Source organism: Loxodonta africana, chromosome 16 (genome assembly GCF_030014295.1).
Source record: "Loxodonta africana isolate mLoxAfr1 chromosome 16, mLoxAfr1.hap2, whole genome shotgun sequence".
Taxonomy (NCBI): Eukaryota; Metazoa; Chordata; class Mammalia; order Proboscidea; family Elephantidae; genus Loxodonta; species Loxodonta africana.
The window spans coordinates 60943817-60959650 of NC_087357.1; the positions used below are offsets into that span (position 1 = coordinate 60943817).

The 15834-nt window shown below is 41.0% G+C and overlaps 1 protein-coding gene across 1 annotated transcript; it reads left to right on the forward strand.

The window, feature by feature from the left end:
• Positions 1-2393: 2393 nt before the first annotated feature.
• On the forward strand, positions 2394-13005 carry LOC104845833 (rabenosyn-5-like). The gene is given in 3 exon segments (XM_064269087.1): positions 2394-2570; positions 10952-11080; positions 11275-13005. Coding segments are annotated over 3 exon segments (1245 nt in total). The 3' UTR covers positions 12214-13005.
• The last annotated feature ends 2829 nt before the right edge of the window (positions 13006-15834 follow it).

A 15834-nucleotide genomic window follows, 5' to 3' on the forward strand; every position in this document is an offset into this window, starting at 1 on the left:
CTGATAGTTGCCCTGGTCCATGCCTTAGAAAAAGCGATCTGTGATAGTTTCTGCAATGAGAAATCTACTTTGAAAAAAACACAGTGAATCTGAAAAGATTGTAACCGTGAGATACATGGGATAAATGAAATTCAGTCAGCAAGCTACAGTGTGCTTTATCACAAGCAACATTGGACTTGGGCCCCTCGTTCTGATTTCATGAAAGCAATCCATTTTTTTTCTGTCTCAAATATTAGATTTCTGCATAAAGGGTTGTTTGGGAAAAAAAGTTTTCCCCAGTAGAAGGGATCAGAGTTTGAAAACCATTGGGCAAAATGATCTCTTGGCTAAGTAAAAGAAGTCAGACTTAAAAGCTGCATATTATATGGTTCCATTTACATGACATTCTGGACAAGGCAGAACTAGAGGGACAGAAATCAAATCAGTAATTGCCAGGGACTGGGTGTGGGGCTAGGGATGAGGGGATGGAACTGACCACAAAGTGGCACAAAGGAACTTTTTGGAATGAGAATATTCTATATCTTGACTGTGCCATAAACCTAAAAACACAGAGTTTACTGTATGTAAATTATACCACAGTATACCTGACCCCATAAAATGATCTGCCTAGTCCCTTTTGACTCTAACTGCTAGAAATCACGGGGATATCAGCTCTCAGGCAGAATGTGTGAAATGTGGTTTGGACCTTCAAACTATCATTTTTTAATCTTTTCTACTCTGTAGTGGGCATTTGTGGGTTTTTACCCCTAAGTGTGTGAGGGGGAACAGTATCCCATTTCCTTTTGGGTAATTACTTCTCCATTGCATGCCATTTTGGTGAGACTGTCCAGCCCTCTCCTACCCAAGGAATGGTCATACGATCCTAGCTTTGCTACCTGGACTTTTTCCCCCAAGACTCTGAGTCTTTGTCATAAAGGGAAGAATGATATCCTTAGGAGAAATGTCAGTTGGTCATCTAGACCTTCAAAGCAGCCCTGTCTCTTTCTGAGACTGTTTCTTGGTCTGCTTTTTAGTTTCTGTATCAGAATCTGCCCTGCCGCCCCCAACATACCCTCTTGTACAGTACAAGTTGGAAATTAAAACTGCATTTCCCAGATTCTCTTGCAGCTAGGGTTCATACATCACTTGGGTTTATCACCGAGCAGATGTATCTGCAAGAGATTTGGAAGACAGTTGTGAGTTTTGTGAGGTAGTGGCTTTACACAGAAGATAAGGTCATCTGAGACAGCTTGAGCAGAAATTCCACCTCCAGTCCCCAGCATCAGAGACGCAAAGTGGTGGGCAGTGACAAAAGGATGTATTCTGTGACAACAGTCTGCATAGTTGAACGTTTCTCCTGGTTATAATGATCCTGGATGTATGGCATTTGTGCTTGGTTTTCTTGCCTTCAAGGAAATTCTTTAAGCTACCTAATATCCGTACTCAATACATTTCTGCTTAAACTACCTGGCATGGGTTCAGTTGTCTAAAACTAGGAATCCTAGCTAAAACACCTCATAATAAATTTCTTTTGTGCTTGTGTTAGCCAAAATTAGTTTCTGTTATTTGCAACAAAAGAACCCTAACTGATACATCTAGTCATCTATTCTTTCAACAAATGTTTTCCAAGCATATATTATGTTCCAAGTGGTATATTAGATTCAGGGGACATGAGGGTGACTGAAAAATATATCATTGCCCTGCAAAAGATCACAGTCTGGTACAACCACTTTGGAATATTATTTGTGAGTATTTACTAAACTTATGGCCCAACAATTCCACTTCTTTGTATGCTCCTAAGAGAAATGAGAAATGAGAACATATCTCTATCCCAAAAATGTGTAAAAATGTGTGTGGCAGTTTTATTCATAATAGCCAAATATTGGAAATAGCTGTAATATCCATTAACAGTAGAAAAGATAAATAAAATTTGGTATAGTCATATAGTGGGATTCTCTATACAACAGTAGCAAGGCTATTGCTAGACTCAACCCTGTGGAAGACAAAATGTTGAGAGAAAGAAGTCAAACACAAAAAGTGCCCAAAATACAATTATATTTACTTGAAGTTCAAGAACAAGTTAAATAAATCAACTATGATAGAAGTCAGAAAAGTAATTACTTCCAATGGAGTCACTGGGGTTGGTGTTACTAGGGCAGCAATTCATGGTGTCATCCACCCCCACCCACGTGGGCAGAATGGCCTGGCCCCACTCCACCACCCATGCAGAGCAGAAAGCTGTGCAATGCAGCCTTGCTCCCCCACAGCTTGTCCCCACTTCCACTGGTCGAGGTGGAGACCCTCTCCTCTGCCCAATGGCAGGGAGCTGTGGCCTGGCCGCTGGCACTGTGACTGGCAGATGAGAAGGAGATGGTGATGAGTTACTGCACTGGTGATGTGTGACACCAACACTAATGACGCCATTGCTCTGGCAGCCTCTCCCCCAGCAGTGCCTGCCTGCCCACCACCGCCGAGGCTGCCACCGACTGGGCCCTGGGGTCATTTTTGTGTCTCCTCCTCTGACAGTGTCAGGGGATGTGGTCCACACCCCACACCCCCCAGTGACACCACTGGTTACCCCTGGGGGTGGGGTATTGACTAGGAAAGGGCTCAAGGGAGCTTTCTAGGGTGCTGGAAATGTTCTGTATTACACTCTGGGTGAAAATGTGAAAAGCCATCATCTGTACCCTAAATTTTAGTGAATTTTAGGTAAGTTATACACCAATTAAAAAGAAAAAAAAATTAAGAAGCTCACAGCTTAGCAGGGCAACAACATGGCATTTCAAGAAATCTAATATAATTACAACAGACTGAAATAAAAAGGATCATAACAGAGTATTATGAAAAACTATACTCCAACAAATTTGAAAATCTAGAGGAAATGGACAAATTTCTAGAAATACGCTACCTACCCAAACTAACACAAAATGATGTTGAAAATCCGAACAGACCCATAACAAGAGAAGAGATTGAAAAGGTAAAAAAAAAAAAAAAAAAAACTCCCAACAACAATATCGACAAAAAAACCCTGGCCCAGATAGCTTCATTGGAGAATTCTACCAAACATTCAGAGAAGAGCTTATATCAGTACTACTCAAACTATTTCAGAAAAGGTGGCAATACTTCCAAAGTCATTCTATGAAGCCAGCATTACCCTGATACCAGAATCAGGCAAAGACGCCACAAAAAAAGAAAATTACAGACCAATATCTCTCATGAATATAGATGCAAAAATTCTCAACAAAATTCTAGGCAGTAGAAGTCAGCATCATATCAAAAAAATAATACATCATGACCAAGCAAGATTCATACAGGTATGCAAGTATGGTCCAACATTAGAAAATCAATCAATGTAACCCACCACATAAATAAAAGGAAAGGAGCACATGATCATCTCAATCGATGCAGAAAAGGCATTCAACAAAGTCCAACAACCATTCCTGATAAAAACTCTCAATAAATAGGTATAGAAGGGAAATTTACCAACGTAGTAAAGAGCACCTATCCAAAACCAACAGCCAACATCATTCTAAATGGAGAGAAGCTGAAAACAATACCCTTGAGAACAGGAACAAGGCAAGGATGCCCTTTATCACCACTCCTATTTAACATCATGCTGGAAGTCCTAGCTAGAGCAATAAGGCAAGAAAAAGAAATAAAGGGCATCCAAATTGGTAATGAAGAGGTTAAAATGTCCCTACTTGTGGATAATATGATACTCAATATAGAAAACCCAAGAAACTCCATGAGAAAACTACTGGAACTAATAGAAAGATTCAGCAGAATAGCAGGATACAAGATAAACATACAAAAATCACTTGGAATCCTATACACCAATAAAGAGAACGATGAAAAGGAAACCAGGAAAACAATACCATTTATAATGAAAAAAAAAAAATTTTTTTTTTTAAATAAATGAGTAAAAAATGCATAGCCCCTAAAAAATAAAATACTTCGGAATAAATCTAACTGCGGATGTAAAAGACCTATATAAAGAAAACTACAAAACACTATTGCAAAAAACCAAAAGAGATCTACATAAATGGAAAAACATACCATGCTTACGGATAGGTAGACTCAATATTGTAAAAATGACAATTCTACCCAAAGCAATTTACAAAGACAATGCAATCCCCATCCAAGTACCAGCAACATTCTTTAAAGAGATGGAAAAGCTTATCATTAACTTTATATGGAAAGGGAAGAAGCCCTGGATAAATAAAGCACTACTGAAGAAGAATAAAGTAGGAGGATTCGCAGTAAGTACCTGACCTCATGACCTACTTATACAGCTACAGTAGTCAAAACAGCCTGGTACTGGTACAACAACAGATACATTAACCAATGGAACAGAATCGAGAACCCAGATGTAAATCCATCCACCCAGGGTCACCGGATCTTTGACGAGGATCCAAAGTCCATCAAATGGGGGAAAAGACAAACTTTTTAACAAATGGTGCTGGCAAAACTGGATGTCCATCTGCAAAAAAATGAAACAGGACCCATACCTCATACCATATACAAAAACTAACTCAAAATGGATCAAATTTTGGCTAAATATAAAGCCAAAACCTATGAAGTTCATAGAAGAAAAAATAGGACCAATTCTAACCCAACCCAGCGCATAGAGTCTAGAGGCCCTAATACACAGCATTAACAGGATACAAACCACAACCGACAGTACACAAACTCCAGAAGATAAGCTAGATAACTGGGATCTTCAAAAAATTAAACACTTATGCTCATCAAAAGACTTCACCAAATGAGTAAAAAGAGAACCTGGGGAAAAAAAATTTAGCTATTTCAAATCAGACAAAAGTCTAATCTCTAAAATCTGCAAGAAAATCCAACACCTCTACAACAAAAAGACAAATAATCCAATTAAAAAATAGGTAAAGGAAATGAACAGACACTTGACCAAAGAAGACATTCAAGCGGCCAACAGACACATGAGGAAATGCTGGTGATCACTAGCCATTAGAGAAATACAAATCAAAACCACAATGAGCTACCATCTCACCCTGGCATTACTGGCACACATCAAAAAACCAGGAAATAACAAATGTTGGAGAGGCTGCAGGGAGATCGAAACTCTTATGCACTGCTGGTGGGAATGTAAAATGGCACAACCATTTTAGAAAACGATATGGCACTCCCTCTGAAAGCTAGAAATATAAATACCATATGATCCAGCAATCCCACTCCTAAGAATATATCCTAAAGAAACAAGAGTCATCACACGAGTAGACACATGCACACCCATGTTCTTTGCAGCATTGTTCACAATAGCAGAAAGATGGAAACAACCTAGATGCCCATCAATAGATGAATGGATAAAGAAACTGTGGTACATACACACAATGGAGTATTATGCAATGATAAAGAACAAAGACGAATCTGTGAAGCATCTCATAATGTGGATGACTCTGGAGGGCATTATGCTGAGCGAAATAAGGCAATCACAGAAGGACAAATATTGTATGAGACCACTACTGTAAATACTCATGAAAAGGTTTAAACAGAGAAAGACACAATCTTTGATGGTTACAAGGGAGGGAGGGGTGGAGATGGAAAAACACCAAATAGACAGTAGATAAGTGGTTACTTTGGTGAAGGGTAAGACAGTACACAGTACAGCACAAAACTTGTACAAGGCAAGGCCATGGAAGCTCCATAGACACTTCCAAACTCCCTGAGTGACCAAATTGCTGGGCTGAGGGTTGTGGGGACCGTGGTCTCAGGGAACATCTAGCTCAATTGGCATAATATAGTTTATAAAAAAAAAGTTCTACATTCTACTTTGGTGAGTAGCACCCAGGGTCTTAAAAGCCTGTGAGAGGCCATCTAGGATACTCCACTTGTCTCATCCATTTGGGAGCAAGGAAGAATGAAGAAAACTAAAGATACAAGGGTATGGTTAGTCCAAAGAACTAATGGACCACATCTACCATGGCCTCTACCAGACTGAGTCCAGTACAACTAGATGGTGCCTAGCTACCACCACTGACTGCTCTGACAGGGTCCTGGACAGAGCTGGAAAAAAATGTAGAACAGAAGCATAACTCAGAAAGAAAGACCAGACTTGCTGGCCTAGCAGAGACCAGAGAAACCCTGAGAGTATGGCACCCGGACACTCTTTCAGCTCAGTAGTGAAGTCATTCCTGAGGCTCACCCTTCAGCCAAAGATTGCGCAGGCCCATAGAACAAGACTAAGGGGGCACACCAGCCCCAGGGCAAGGACTAGAAGGCGGGGGGTGGGGGGTAGGGGTGGGGAGGGGGGTGACAGGAAACCTGGTAATAGGGAACCCAAGGTTGAGAAGGGAAAGTGTTGACACTTTGTGGGGTTGTTAACCAATGTCATAAAACAATGCATGTACTGTTTAATGAGAAACTAGTTTGTTCTGTAAACCTTCATCTAAAGTACAATTAAAAAAAAAAAAAAAAGACCAATTGCTAGAAAAGAACATCATGTTTGCTAAAGCAGAGGGTCAGCAAAAATTAAGGAAACCCTCCATGAGATAGATTGACATGGTGGCTGCAACCATGGGCTCAAACGTACCAAAAATTGTGAGGTTGGCACAGGGCTGGACAATGTTTTGTTCTGTTATACATAAAGTCACCATGAGTCAGAGCTGAATGGAAGGCAACTAACAACAATAAATCAAACAATTCTCAATCCCCCACATGCATATTTCCCCTCTAACACATCGCTGTAGCAGCTGTCGCTGAGAAATTGACCAGTTACTGTATGCCAGTCGTTGCTGTAAGCACGTCACAAGTATTCACTCATTCGATTCTGCAGAAATCCAAGGAGGCTTTTTACTATTATTATGGGCATTTTACAGATGAAGAAACTGAAGTCAGGAAGTGCTAGAGTCAGAATTTGAACCCAGGCAGTCTTATTCCAGAGCCCTTCATTTTAAATACTTTTGTTGTTTGTTGTGTTTGTATTTTGTGAGTTGGCCAGCTTTGAATAAACTTCACAAAACAAAGGTTTATTATGGTGTGGGGGGCAGTGGTGATTCAGTGGTAGAATTTTTACTTTCACGTGGAAGGCCTGAGTTGGATTCTTGGCCAGTGAACAAGTCAGAGAGATCACATTTCCATTGGATTAAAACAAAAGCTCTAATATTTAGGGTTTTTTTTTTGCTATGAGTCAGAATCCGCTCGAAGGCACACGACAACAACATAGGTGAGGAGTCCCTGAGTAGTGCAAACGGCTAATAGGCTCAGCTGCTAACCAAGAGATTGGAGGTTCGAGGCACCGCAGAAGAAAGGCCTGGTGATGCGCTTCTGAAAAATCCATCACTGAAACCCCTATGGAGCACAGTTCTACTCTGACACACTTGGGGTTGCCCTGAATCAAAACTGACTCAGTAGTGACTGATTTGGTTTCGGTTTAATGCAGATGATGAATGCTATGAGAGAAGGATGACTAAATCCTACAGAGCTGCAGAGAAAGAAGGGATGCTGTTTTCTGGAGGAGGAGTGGAGATGGAGGTCAAGGAAGATCAGTTGGGGGCTAGACTGGTGAAGGGCCTTGAATAGTGAGATAATAAAATTCTTTTTAACAAAATTGTCATTGATTTTCCTTCTGAACAGAAAGCTGATTTTTTAATGGAACAGCAACTAATTTTATTCCCTTCTTAGTTCGCTCTCAGGTTTTTACAGACTTTGATGTTTCTTCATGAAACATTTAAGTCTTTTCCATTCAAATTGCCATGAAAAATAGAATTTTAATAAAAATACACAAAAACAACTATATATAATCTTCGGGATCTTTCAAGCATGTAATTATTTTACTCTGTAACTTGTCATGTGATGGTTAAACTAGTTTTGCTTTTGGATTTCACATTGTAGCCTTTCTTAAGGCAACCCTAAAGGCTGAGAACCAAAAGGAAGTGAGGATTTTGTTCACCGTTATTGGAAATCTCCCATCCCTTCTAATCAACTCTTAAATGCGTATTATGTAATCCCCAAACTCAGCTGAATGTCGGGTGGACCTGGACATTACCTTTAAAGAGAGAGGTTTCAGTATAATCATCAATGAAATTAAAGCACCCCTTGATGAATGACGAGCGGCATTTAGGCTTTTTTACGTCTGTCCTATGTTTTGAAAAAAATTTGCTTCAAATTTCAGGGAGTTTCCCCTTTACTTCAGTACATACTGCCTTTAAAAACTGAACTGTATTAAAACAAGGTAGGACCTGAGGAAATAAACTGATCTTAGTGGTGCTCTCTTCCCACTCACAGAAATACCTATGGTATTTTGGTGGCACTTGTTTATCAGAAGTTGCCTCACAGCCTGGGACTGCAATGGAAGTGATGCTTACCAACCCGATTTTGTAGAAACCAAATGATTATTGCAAAACCCAATACGGAAGGCATCTCAACGACATAAACAAATAAGCATGTATGTGGTGTTTGCAGAAAAGGTGGAGCTGGGAGGAGAAAGAAAATACAATTTTGCAGCAAGGCTTTTAAAAAATGATCAAAATTGCAAGTAACCTGTGTTTATATCACAACCACAGGCTTCTAAATCACAGTCTTATTCGGTCATTTCTTTCTACTGTGGAATTGTGAAACACAGGTCAAATGCCATTTCAACAAATAGCATTGTAATAAGTAGCCAACTCCAGTTAATGCTTCAAAGAGGCAATAAATAAGCCATCCGGCAAAAGAAAATAACTCCAACAGTCCCTTGGGACTTATTCAGACATTCAACTCTTCATTCAATATGTGCCCAGCATTGTGTTAAGAATTGAGGAAACAGTGAATTGAACACAATACTTTCTCTTGAGAATCTTGCAGTCCAGTGACAGAGCGAGACATAAACAGTTACAACAATGAGTAAATCATGTCTTAGAGTCATGCACAAGGTGTAGAAGTATAGAGGGGACCATGGACACTTCTGCTGCAGCATCATCAGAGGAAGTGATGCTTGAGTTTACTCGTCAAAGATGAACCGGAGTTTGAGGTAGGAAGGTGACAAAGGGGAAGAGTGACAAAAGATGAGATTGAAGAGCTAGGCTGGGATCAGGTCCTGAAGGGCTTCACATGCCTCGCTGAGGACTGTGGACTTCATATTGTAGGTAACGTGAAGCCAACGAAGAGTATTTAGATAGGGAGTTAAGGTCAGGTTTGTATTCCCATAAGAATCTCCCTTGTACCAGCATGGAAGATGGGTAATGTGTGGTGAGGCTGGAGGCAGGGAAACCAATTAGGAGATTGTAGTGATCGTCGGAATCCCTGGGTGGCGCAAATGTTAATGTACTCTGCTGCTAACCCAAAGGTTGGACGTTCGAGTCTACCCAGAAGCACCTCAGAAGAAAGACCTGGAGATCTACTTCCAAAAAATGAGCCACTGAAAACTGTGTGTACGCACATGGGGTTGCCGTGAGTCAGAATCACCCGACGGCAACTGGTTGGTTGCTTGGTTGGTAGTGATTGTTCAGACAAGACTCACGAGGAAAGTAGCAAAATATTTGGGAAGAAGAGACAGTTTTGAGAGCTATTTAGAAGTTACAGGAATCAGGACATTGTGACAGACTAACTATTGGGGGAGATTAAAGTTTCCAAAATGTCGTGTAATTTTCAGCTTGACTGAGTGAATGGTGATGTTCTTAAGAGAAATAAAGAACACAGGAGTGAGGCAGGGAGCCTCAGAGCCCAGCCCTTCTGAGAGGCACCTGTTCTGTCTTACCCTCCTACACTGAGCAGAATAAGCGGCATATACTTTTGAAATTGTACTTGACAAGATAACCACAGAATGGGCCATAGATGGCCTCAACCCACCCCTTGGTGGAGACTTAACAACCTAATGAAGGAAAATCAACCTCTTCCTCCATCCTGGGGGATTGAACCTTTGTCCAAAGAAAATGCTTATCATCCCCAAGCTCTGAGCACCAGTGTAAAGATCAATTCTAAATCTTTATGATGAATTTGCATTTCCTTGTCTGCTCTCTTTAAAAGCCCACCTCCCCGAGCTACCTTCGAGCAGTCTTGGAGGCAATAACCCCAATTGCTCCTTTCCTTGTACAACAAAATAAAGGCGTCTTTCTGGTCTCCCACCTCAGCCTCTTGTTTATTACCTGTAACAAGTCACGCTGAGCAAAACCTGGGGTTTTCACCTGGCAACAGGAGAAGGAGCCATTTGGGTGGGAAGAAGGCAAATTTGTTTTTGTAACCAAGTGTTGAATGTGAATTGACTGTGGGACCTTCAGACAGATATCAACAAGGCAGTTGAAAATATAGAAATAGAGACAGGTTGGTCTAATTATTTTAATTCTCCTTCTTGAAAAGAAAACAAGAGCCCCTGAAAGTACAATCTTTGAATGTCTTTTAGAATAGCTTCTTGATCAACTCGTGTTCTCTTCTTTTTGGGACTTTGTTATCAAACTATGTAATTTGTTTAAAAGGGTGGAGATATTCACTGCGTCTCAGAGCTGTCAGCTTAGGGCCAAGTCTTCATAATTCCAGAGAAAATTATTCATATTTTTTCAAAAGCAAAGGCGATGAGAAATGAGATAATATATTAAAGGAAATCAAATAAATTTACAATAAAATATCATTAGGAAATGAAATCTTGTCAGCCTAGATAAATGAGCCCGATTATTACATTCAAGTCAAAAGAAATTACTGTCCATGTATCTATTAAAGCATTTATAAGTGTCGAAAATTGAGATGTTAGGATCCCGACTATAGACGTAAAATTCAAGTGATTTTGATAAGTTTAAACACTCTTTTATTGTGAAGGAAAAGGGAAAAAATACCAGAAAGTAACATAAATATCACAGAAAGGTTTATAGAATTCCTTTTCTTAAACACTGCAAATGGTTCGGGAGGTTTAAAAAAAAAAAAAACTTAGAGGCACTATTTGCATAATTAACATGATAACCCAAAGACTTTAGCTCCAAATAACTAATTACGAGATTTTTTAAACTTACCCAAATCTCGTATTTCCTTCTCAAAGAAGGAAGAGCAGGCCGCCGCCACAGGCGCGCCTATCGAGCTCCGAGCTGACAATAGTAATGGCAGCCCCAGTAATGTGAGGGCCTGTGGAGGCCCACAGCCTTGGCCCATGGACCTGATAGGCCTGTGGGCCCGTGGAACCCCAGCTGAGTATAGAAGCCAGGGCTCTTACTACTCCTGAGAGGAAACCTCATTCAGGGCCACGATGCCACTTCTCATCATCAGTGTGCTATTTGGCTAAGCTAATCCTGCAGGAGCCCTGACCCTTGTGGGGGAACCAAGCTGCCTTTTGGCATGAGGCCACTGCCTTGTGGGGGTTGAGAGGGCACCGCCGTGGCTTCCCTGGATGACCCAGGCGAAGTGAGGGAGGGCTTCCTCTGCCCTCTGTGCCTGAAGGACCTGCAGTCTTTCTATCAGCTTCAGTCACATTACGAGGAAGAGCACTCAGGGGAAGATCGTTATGTCAACAGACAAATTAGAAGTCTTGTCCAGAAGGCTAAGAAAGCAAAGAATAGGTTGCTGAAATGAAAAGTTGATGACCAAGCAGAATCAGGGACCCAAGGATGTGAGTCTTTCAGCTACGGAGGGGTTGATCCGTACATGTGGGAGCCCCAGGAACTTGGTGCTGTGAGAAGCCATCTTTCGAATATTAAAAAATACCAAACTGCCAGAACTGACCACTCTGTTGTGAAAGTCAGTAAATTAATAATCAGGTTAGAGAAGCCCACTGCATTTGACAGAACGAATGCCGAGTCAGCTAAGATTCAAGCAATAGAAAAGGCTATGGTGCCTTGGGTCAACAACCAGGACGTCCCTTTCTGTCCAGACTGTGGAAATAAGTCCAGCATCCGTAACCACCACCACAACTGCCGCCTTTGCAGGCCTATCATGTGCAAGAAGTGCATGGAGCTCAGCAGCCTTCCCCTGGCAAACAAGCTCACCAGTTCCAGCGAGGACTGCCTGAATGCCCACGCCAGCCCCAGCCAGTCACCCACCAGTGTCCATGGCTCCCATTGGAGCAGCATCAGCAATGTGAGCAGTGTGAGCTCTGTGCTAGATAGGAAGGATGACAACCACATCCACTGCTGCACAAACTGCAAGGACATGGTGCTCAAGAGAGAGCAGCAGATCGACCAGAAGGAGCACACCCCTGACATCATGAAGATCTACGAGAAATTAAGACTTTGCATGGAGAAATTTGACCAGAAAGCTCCTGAATACAACAGGACAGCCACACCATTAAATTTGGTGAGTAGCGCCTGAGGTCTTAAAAGCTTGCAAGCAGCCATCTAAGATATAACTACTAGTCTCTACTCATCTGGAGCAAAAGAGAAAGAAGGAAATAAAAGGCTCAGAGAAGAAACTAGTCTGTAGGACTAATAGTCTACACAAACCATGGCCTTATCTACCCTGAGATGAGAAGAACTAGATGGTGTGCAGCAACCACTACTGACTGTTCTGATCAGGGCCACAAAAAATGGATTCTGACAGAATGAAAGAAAAATGTAGAACAGAACTCAAATTCTTAAAAAGTCCAGATTACTGAACCAGTTGAGACTAGAGGAACCCCTGAGAATATCACCCTGAGATAGTCTTTAAACTTTGAATTGAAACTACTCCCAGAGGTCACCTTTCAGCTAAATAACAGATTGGCTCATAATATTAAGAATATTACCCCGTGACCACTGTCTCAGGCTGGGGTCTCTAGAGAAACAAAAGCAGTGAAGCCTATGTGTAAATATACAGAAAGAGATTTCTTTCAAGGGAATGGCTCACGCAATTGTGGAAGCTGGCAAGTCCCAAAACCATGCATCAGGTGGAAGGCTGGAGGCTTCCCCAACTCTTGTGGTTGTATGGGTTGATGAACTCAACAGCAGGTCAGGCAGCAGACTAAAGGCTTCTCATGTCCCAAGAACCAGTGGTCAGAGGATGGCGAGATAAATGCAGGATCAAGATAGAGCGAGCTTAGCCAAAACACTTGTTTATATGACAAATGCAGGCCAATCAAGGAAATTCCCCTTCCAACTGATTGGCTGCTCACATCAGATCACAAAATGGGAGGTGATACATGATGTCAGTCAAACCACCGAGAATTATAGCCTATCCAAGTTGACATGTAACACTAGCCATCGCTAGTACTGTGGTCCTAAAAAATCATCTATATGAGACCAAACAGTCAACATTTACTCAAAAGCAAAGATGAGAAAGTAAGGCAGGGGGACAGGAAAACTAGATTACTGGAAACGGAACAACTAAACCCAGTGCCTTCGAGTCAATTCCAACTAATAGCGACAAACAACTAGAACGGAAATAATGAGAATGTTGATACATTGTGGAAAACGTGACAAATGTCACTAAGCAATTTGTGTAGAAATTGTTAAATAGGAACCTAATTTGCTATGTAAACTTTCGCTGAAAGCATAATAAAATATTATTAAAAAAAAAAAAAGAAGAAGAATGAAGAGGAAACGGCTGAGAGAAATTCAACTCATGTAGACAAAAAGCGGTTTGCTCTCTCTCTCTCTGTGTCATAGAAAACTTAAGTCATTATTGTTCTAATTAAAATGAGACCTCCTTTAAGCAGATTCTGTCTTATCAGGCCCTTTACTTAAGCAATTAAACATATTGTTTACTTTTTCATCTGTAAGAGGCAAAAGGTAAGAACTAGAGTGCGTTGTTCTTGAATTGAAATGAATTGAATCCACTATTGAGGTTTTTCAAGGATGACTCTCAGGCACCAGAGAAGCTTTCCTTCGGGAAGCTGGATGATGAATTCACCTGACCAGCTCACCAAAACCAAAAAGCTAGGAAAAGTACCTCATCACTTGAACAGAAACCTACACTGAAAAACCTGTTCCAAGTTTATTTCTCTTGTGTAAGAAAAGATAATTGTACTAGATGATATTCAAAGGAGCCATTTCCAAACCTCAAAAGCTTTTTTTAAAACACAGATTCTTGGACTCTACCGAAAATCTATAAATCAGGATCTCTGTGGGAGAAAGGAATTTGCGTAGTGAGTTCTTTAGGTGATTCCAATGGATGAACTGCCATGTTTGGGAACCACACCACTAGCTTTAGAGACCTATAAAATTATGAAACAGATATTTTAAGATTCTTAAAATCAAGAGTTGAACAAAACAAGATTTATGACTATCCACTCAACTAAATACAAAATATGATGGCCTTTGTTTCTGACTCCCCAGAACCATTGATCACATCGTGTTCCTCACACCCATGCCACACTCCTGGTCAGTGAGACCTGGGGCTTCCAAGAAAGATTTCCTCACTAGAACTATTCTGACTTTTCAATCTTCTCTCTCTCTTCTGCCAGTCTCCTTAGTAGCCCACCCTATTAGTATCCTAGGTCTACCAGAACAAATCACTACAAAGAAGATGGCTTAAAATAACAGAAGTTTATTTTCTCACAGTTCTGAAGGCTAGAACTCCAAAACCAACAAGGTATTGGCCCGGCCATCCTCCCTTTAAAGTCTCTAACCAAAAACCAGACCCGTTGTCACCAAGTCAACCCTATAATACAGAGTAGAACTGCCCTCAGAGTGTTTCCAAGGCTGTAATTTTTATGGAAGCAGACTGCCACATCTTTTCCTGAAGAGCAGTTGCTGGATTCAAACCACTGATCTTTTGGTTGGCAACTGAGTGCTTTAAGTACTGTGCCACCAAGGCTCCTTCTGAAGCCTCTAAACCCATTGCTGTTGAGTCGATCCCAACTGATAGCAACCTTATAGATGGGTTCTCAATAGCTGATTTTTTGGAAGTAGATCAACAGGCCTTTCTTCCAAGGCAACTCTAGGTGGACTCAAGACAGGGCTTCGAACTGGTTCTTCCTGGTTCAATCATGGCTGAGGAAGCAAAAACAGAACAGACTTGAATTTTCAAAATTTGGGTGAACCTGAAAAATATCCAAAATTAAAAAATTTATGGGTCAGAGCTGCTCTGGAAACTTAATCCCCCTCTTAGAAAACAAGGGCTTCTTACGTGTTGCATAGCAACCAAATTGCTTGCCCATCTGATTTTGAGCAGAGTTGGAAACACCAGTGCCCCCACTCAAAGATGGCGACCAACTGCACAGCTTTGAATGTGTGTTCCGTCAATAATCCAATCTCATGCATCAGGCCCCTTAGAGAGCTCACTACACCTTTTCTGGGTCTCCCATTCCAAGGCTTCAATCCATAATTTTCCTCATTCCAGATATGGTTCCGGATCACCCAAATTTTAAAAATTCGAGTCTGCTCTGGTTTCTTTGTCAGCCATAACTGAATTGGTTCGAACTGGTTTGAAGCCCTTCCTCAAACCCCCAATGTTTAGTTTAGCAGCTGAGCATGTTAACTGTTTACACCAGTCAAGGACTCCAAACCAGTTGCATTTGAGTTGATTCTGATTGATGGTGGCCCCATGTGTGTTGGAGTCCTGGGTTTTAGTTAACATATCTCTACCTCACACAGATATGTAGTTGAAAAATGGAAGACTTTTAAGAAAATTGTAGTTATTTTTCTTTGCTACTACACCCAAACTCGATGAGTGGTCATTTTTTAAAGGTTAGTTACAATGTAGAATCTGAAAGCAAATCAATGAATTTTTCACGCTATACTACATTAGGAAACCCTGGTGGCATAGTGGTTGAGTGCTATGGCTGCTAACCAAAGGGTCAGCAGTTCAAATTCACCAGGCGCTCCTTGGAAACTCTACGGAGCAGTTCTACTCTGTCCCCTAGGGTCACTATGAGTCTGAAATGACTTGACGGCTCTTGGTCTATTTCACACTTTGAATGAATCTTTCACCTATGCATGATTTTGTACCATTCTGCATTACTCATTAGGAAAATATTGTTTCAGTAAGTTAAACAGACCTTTCAAGGGTATCAGA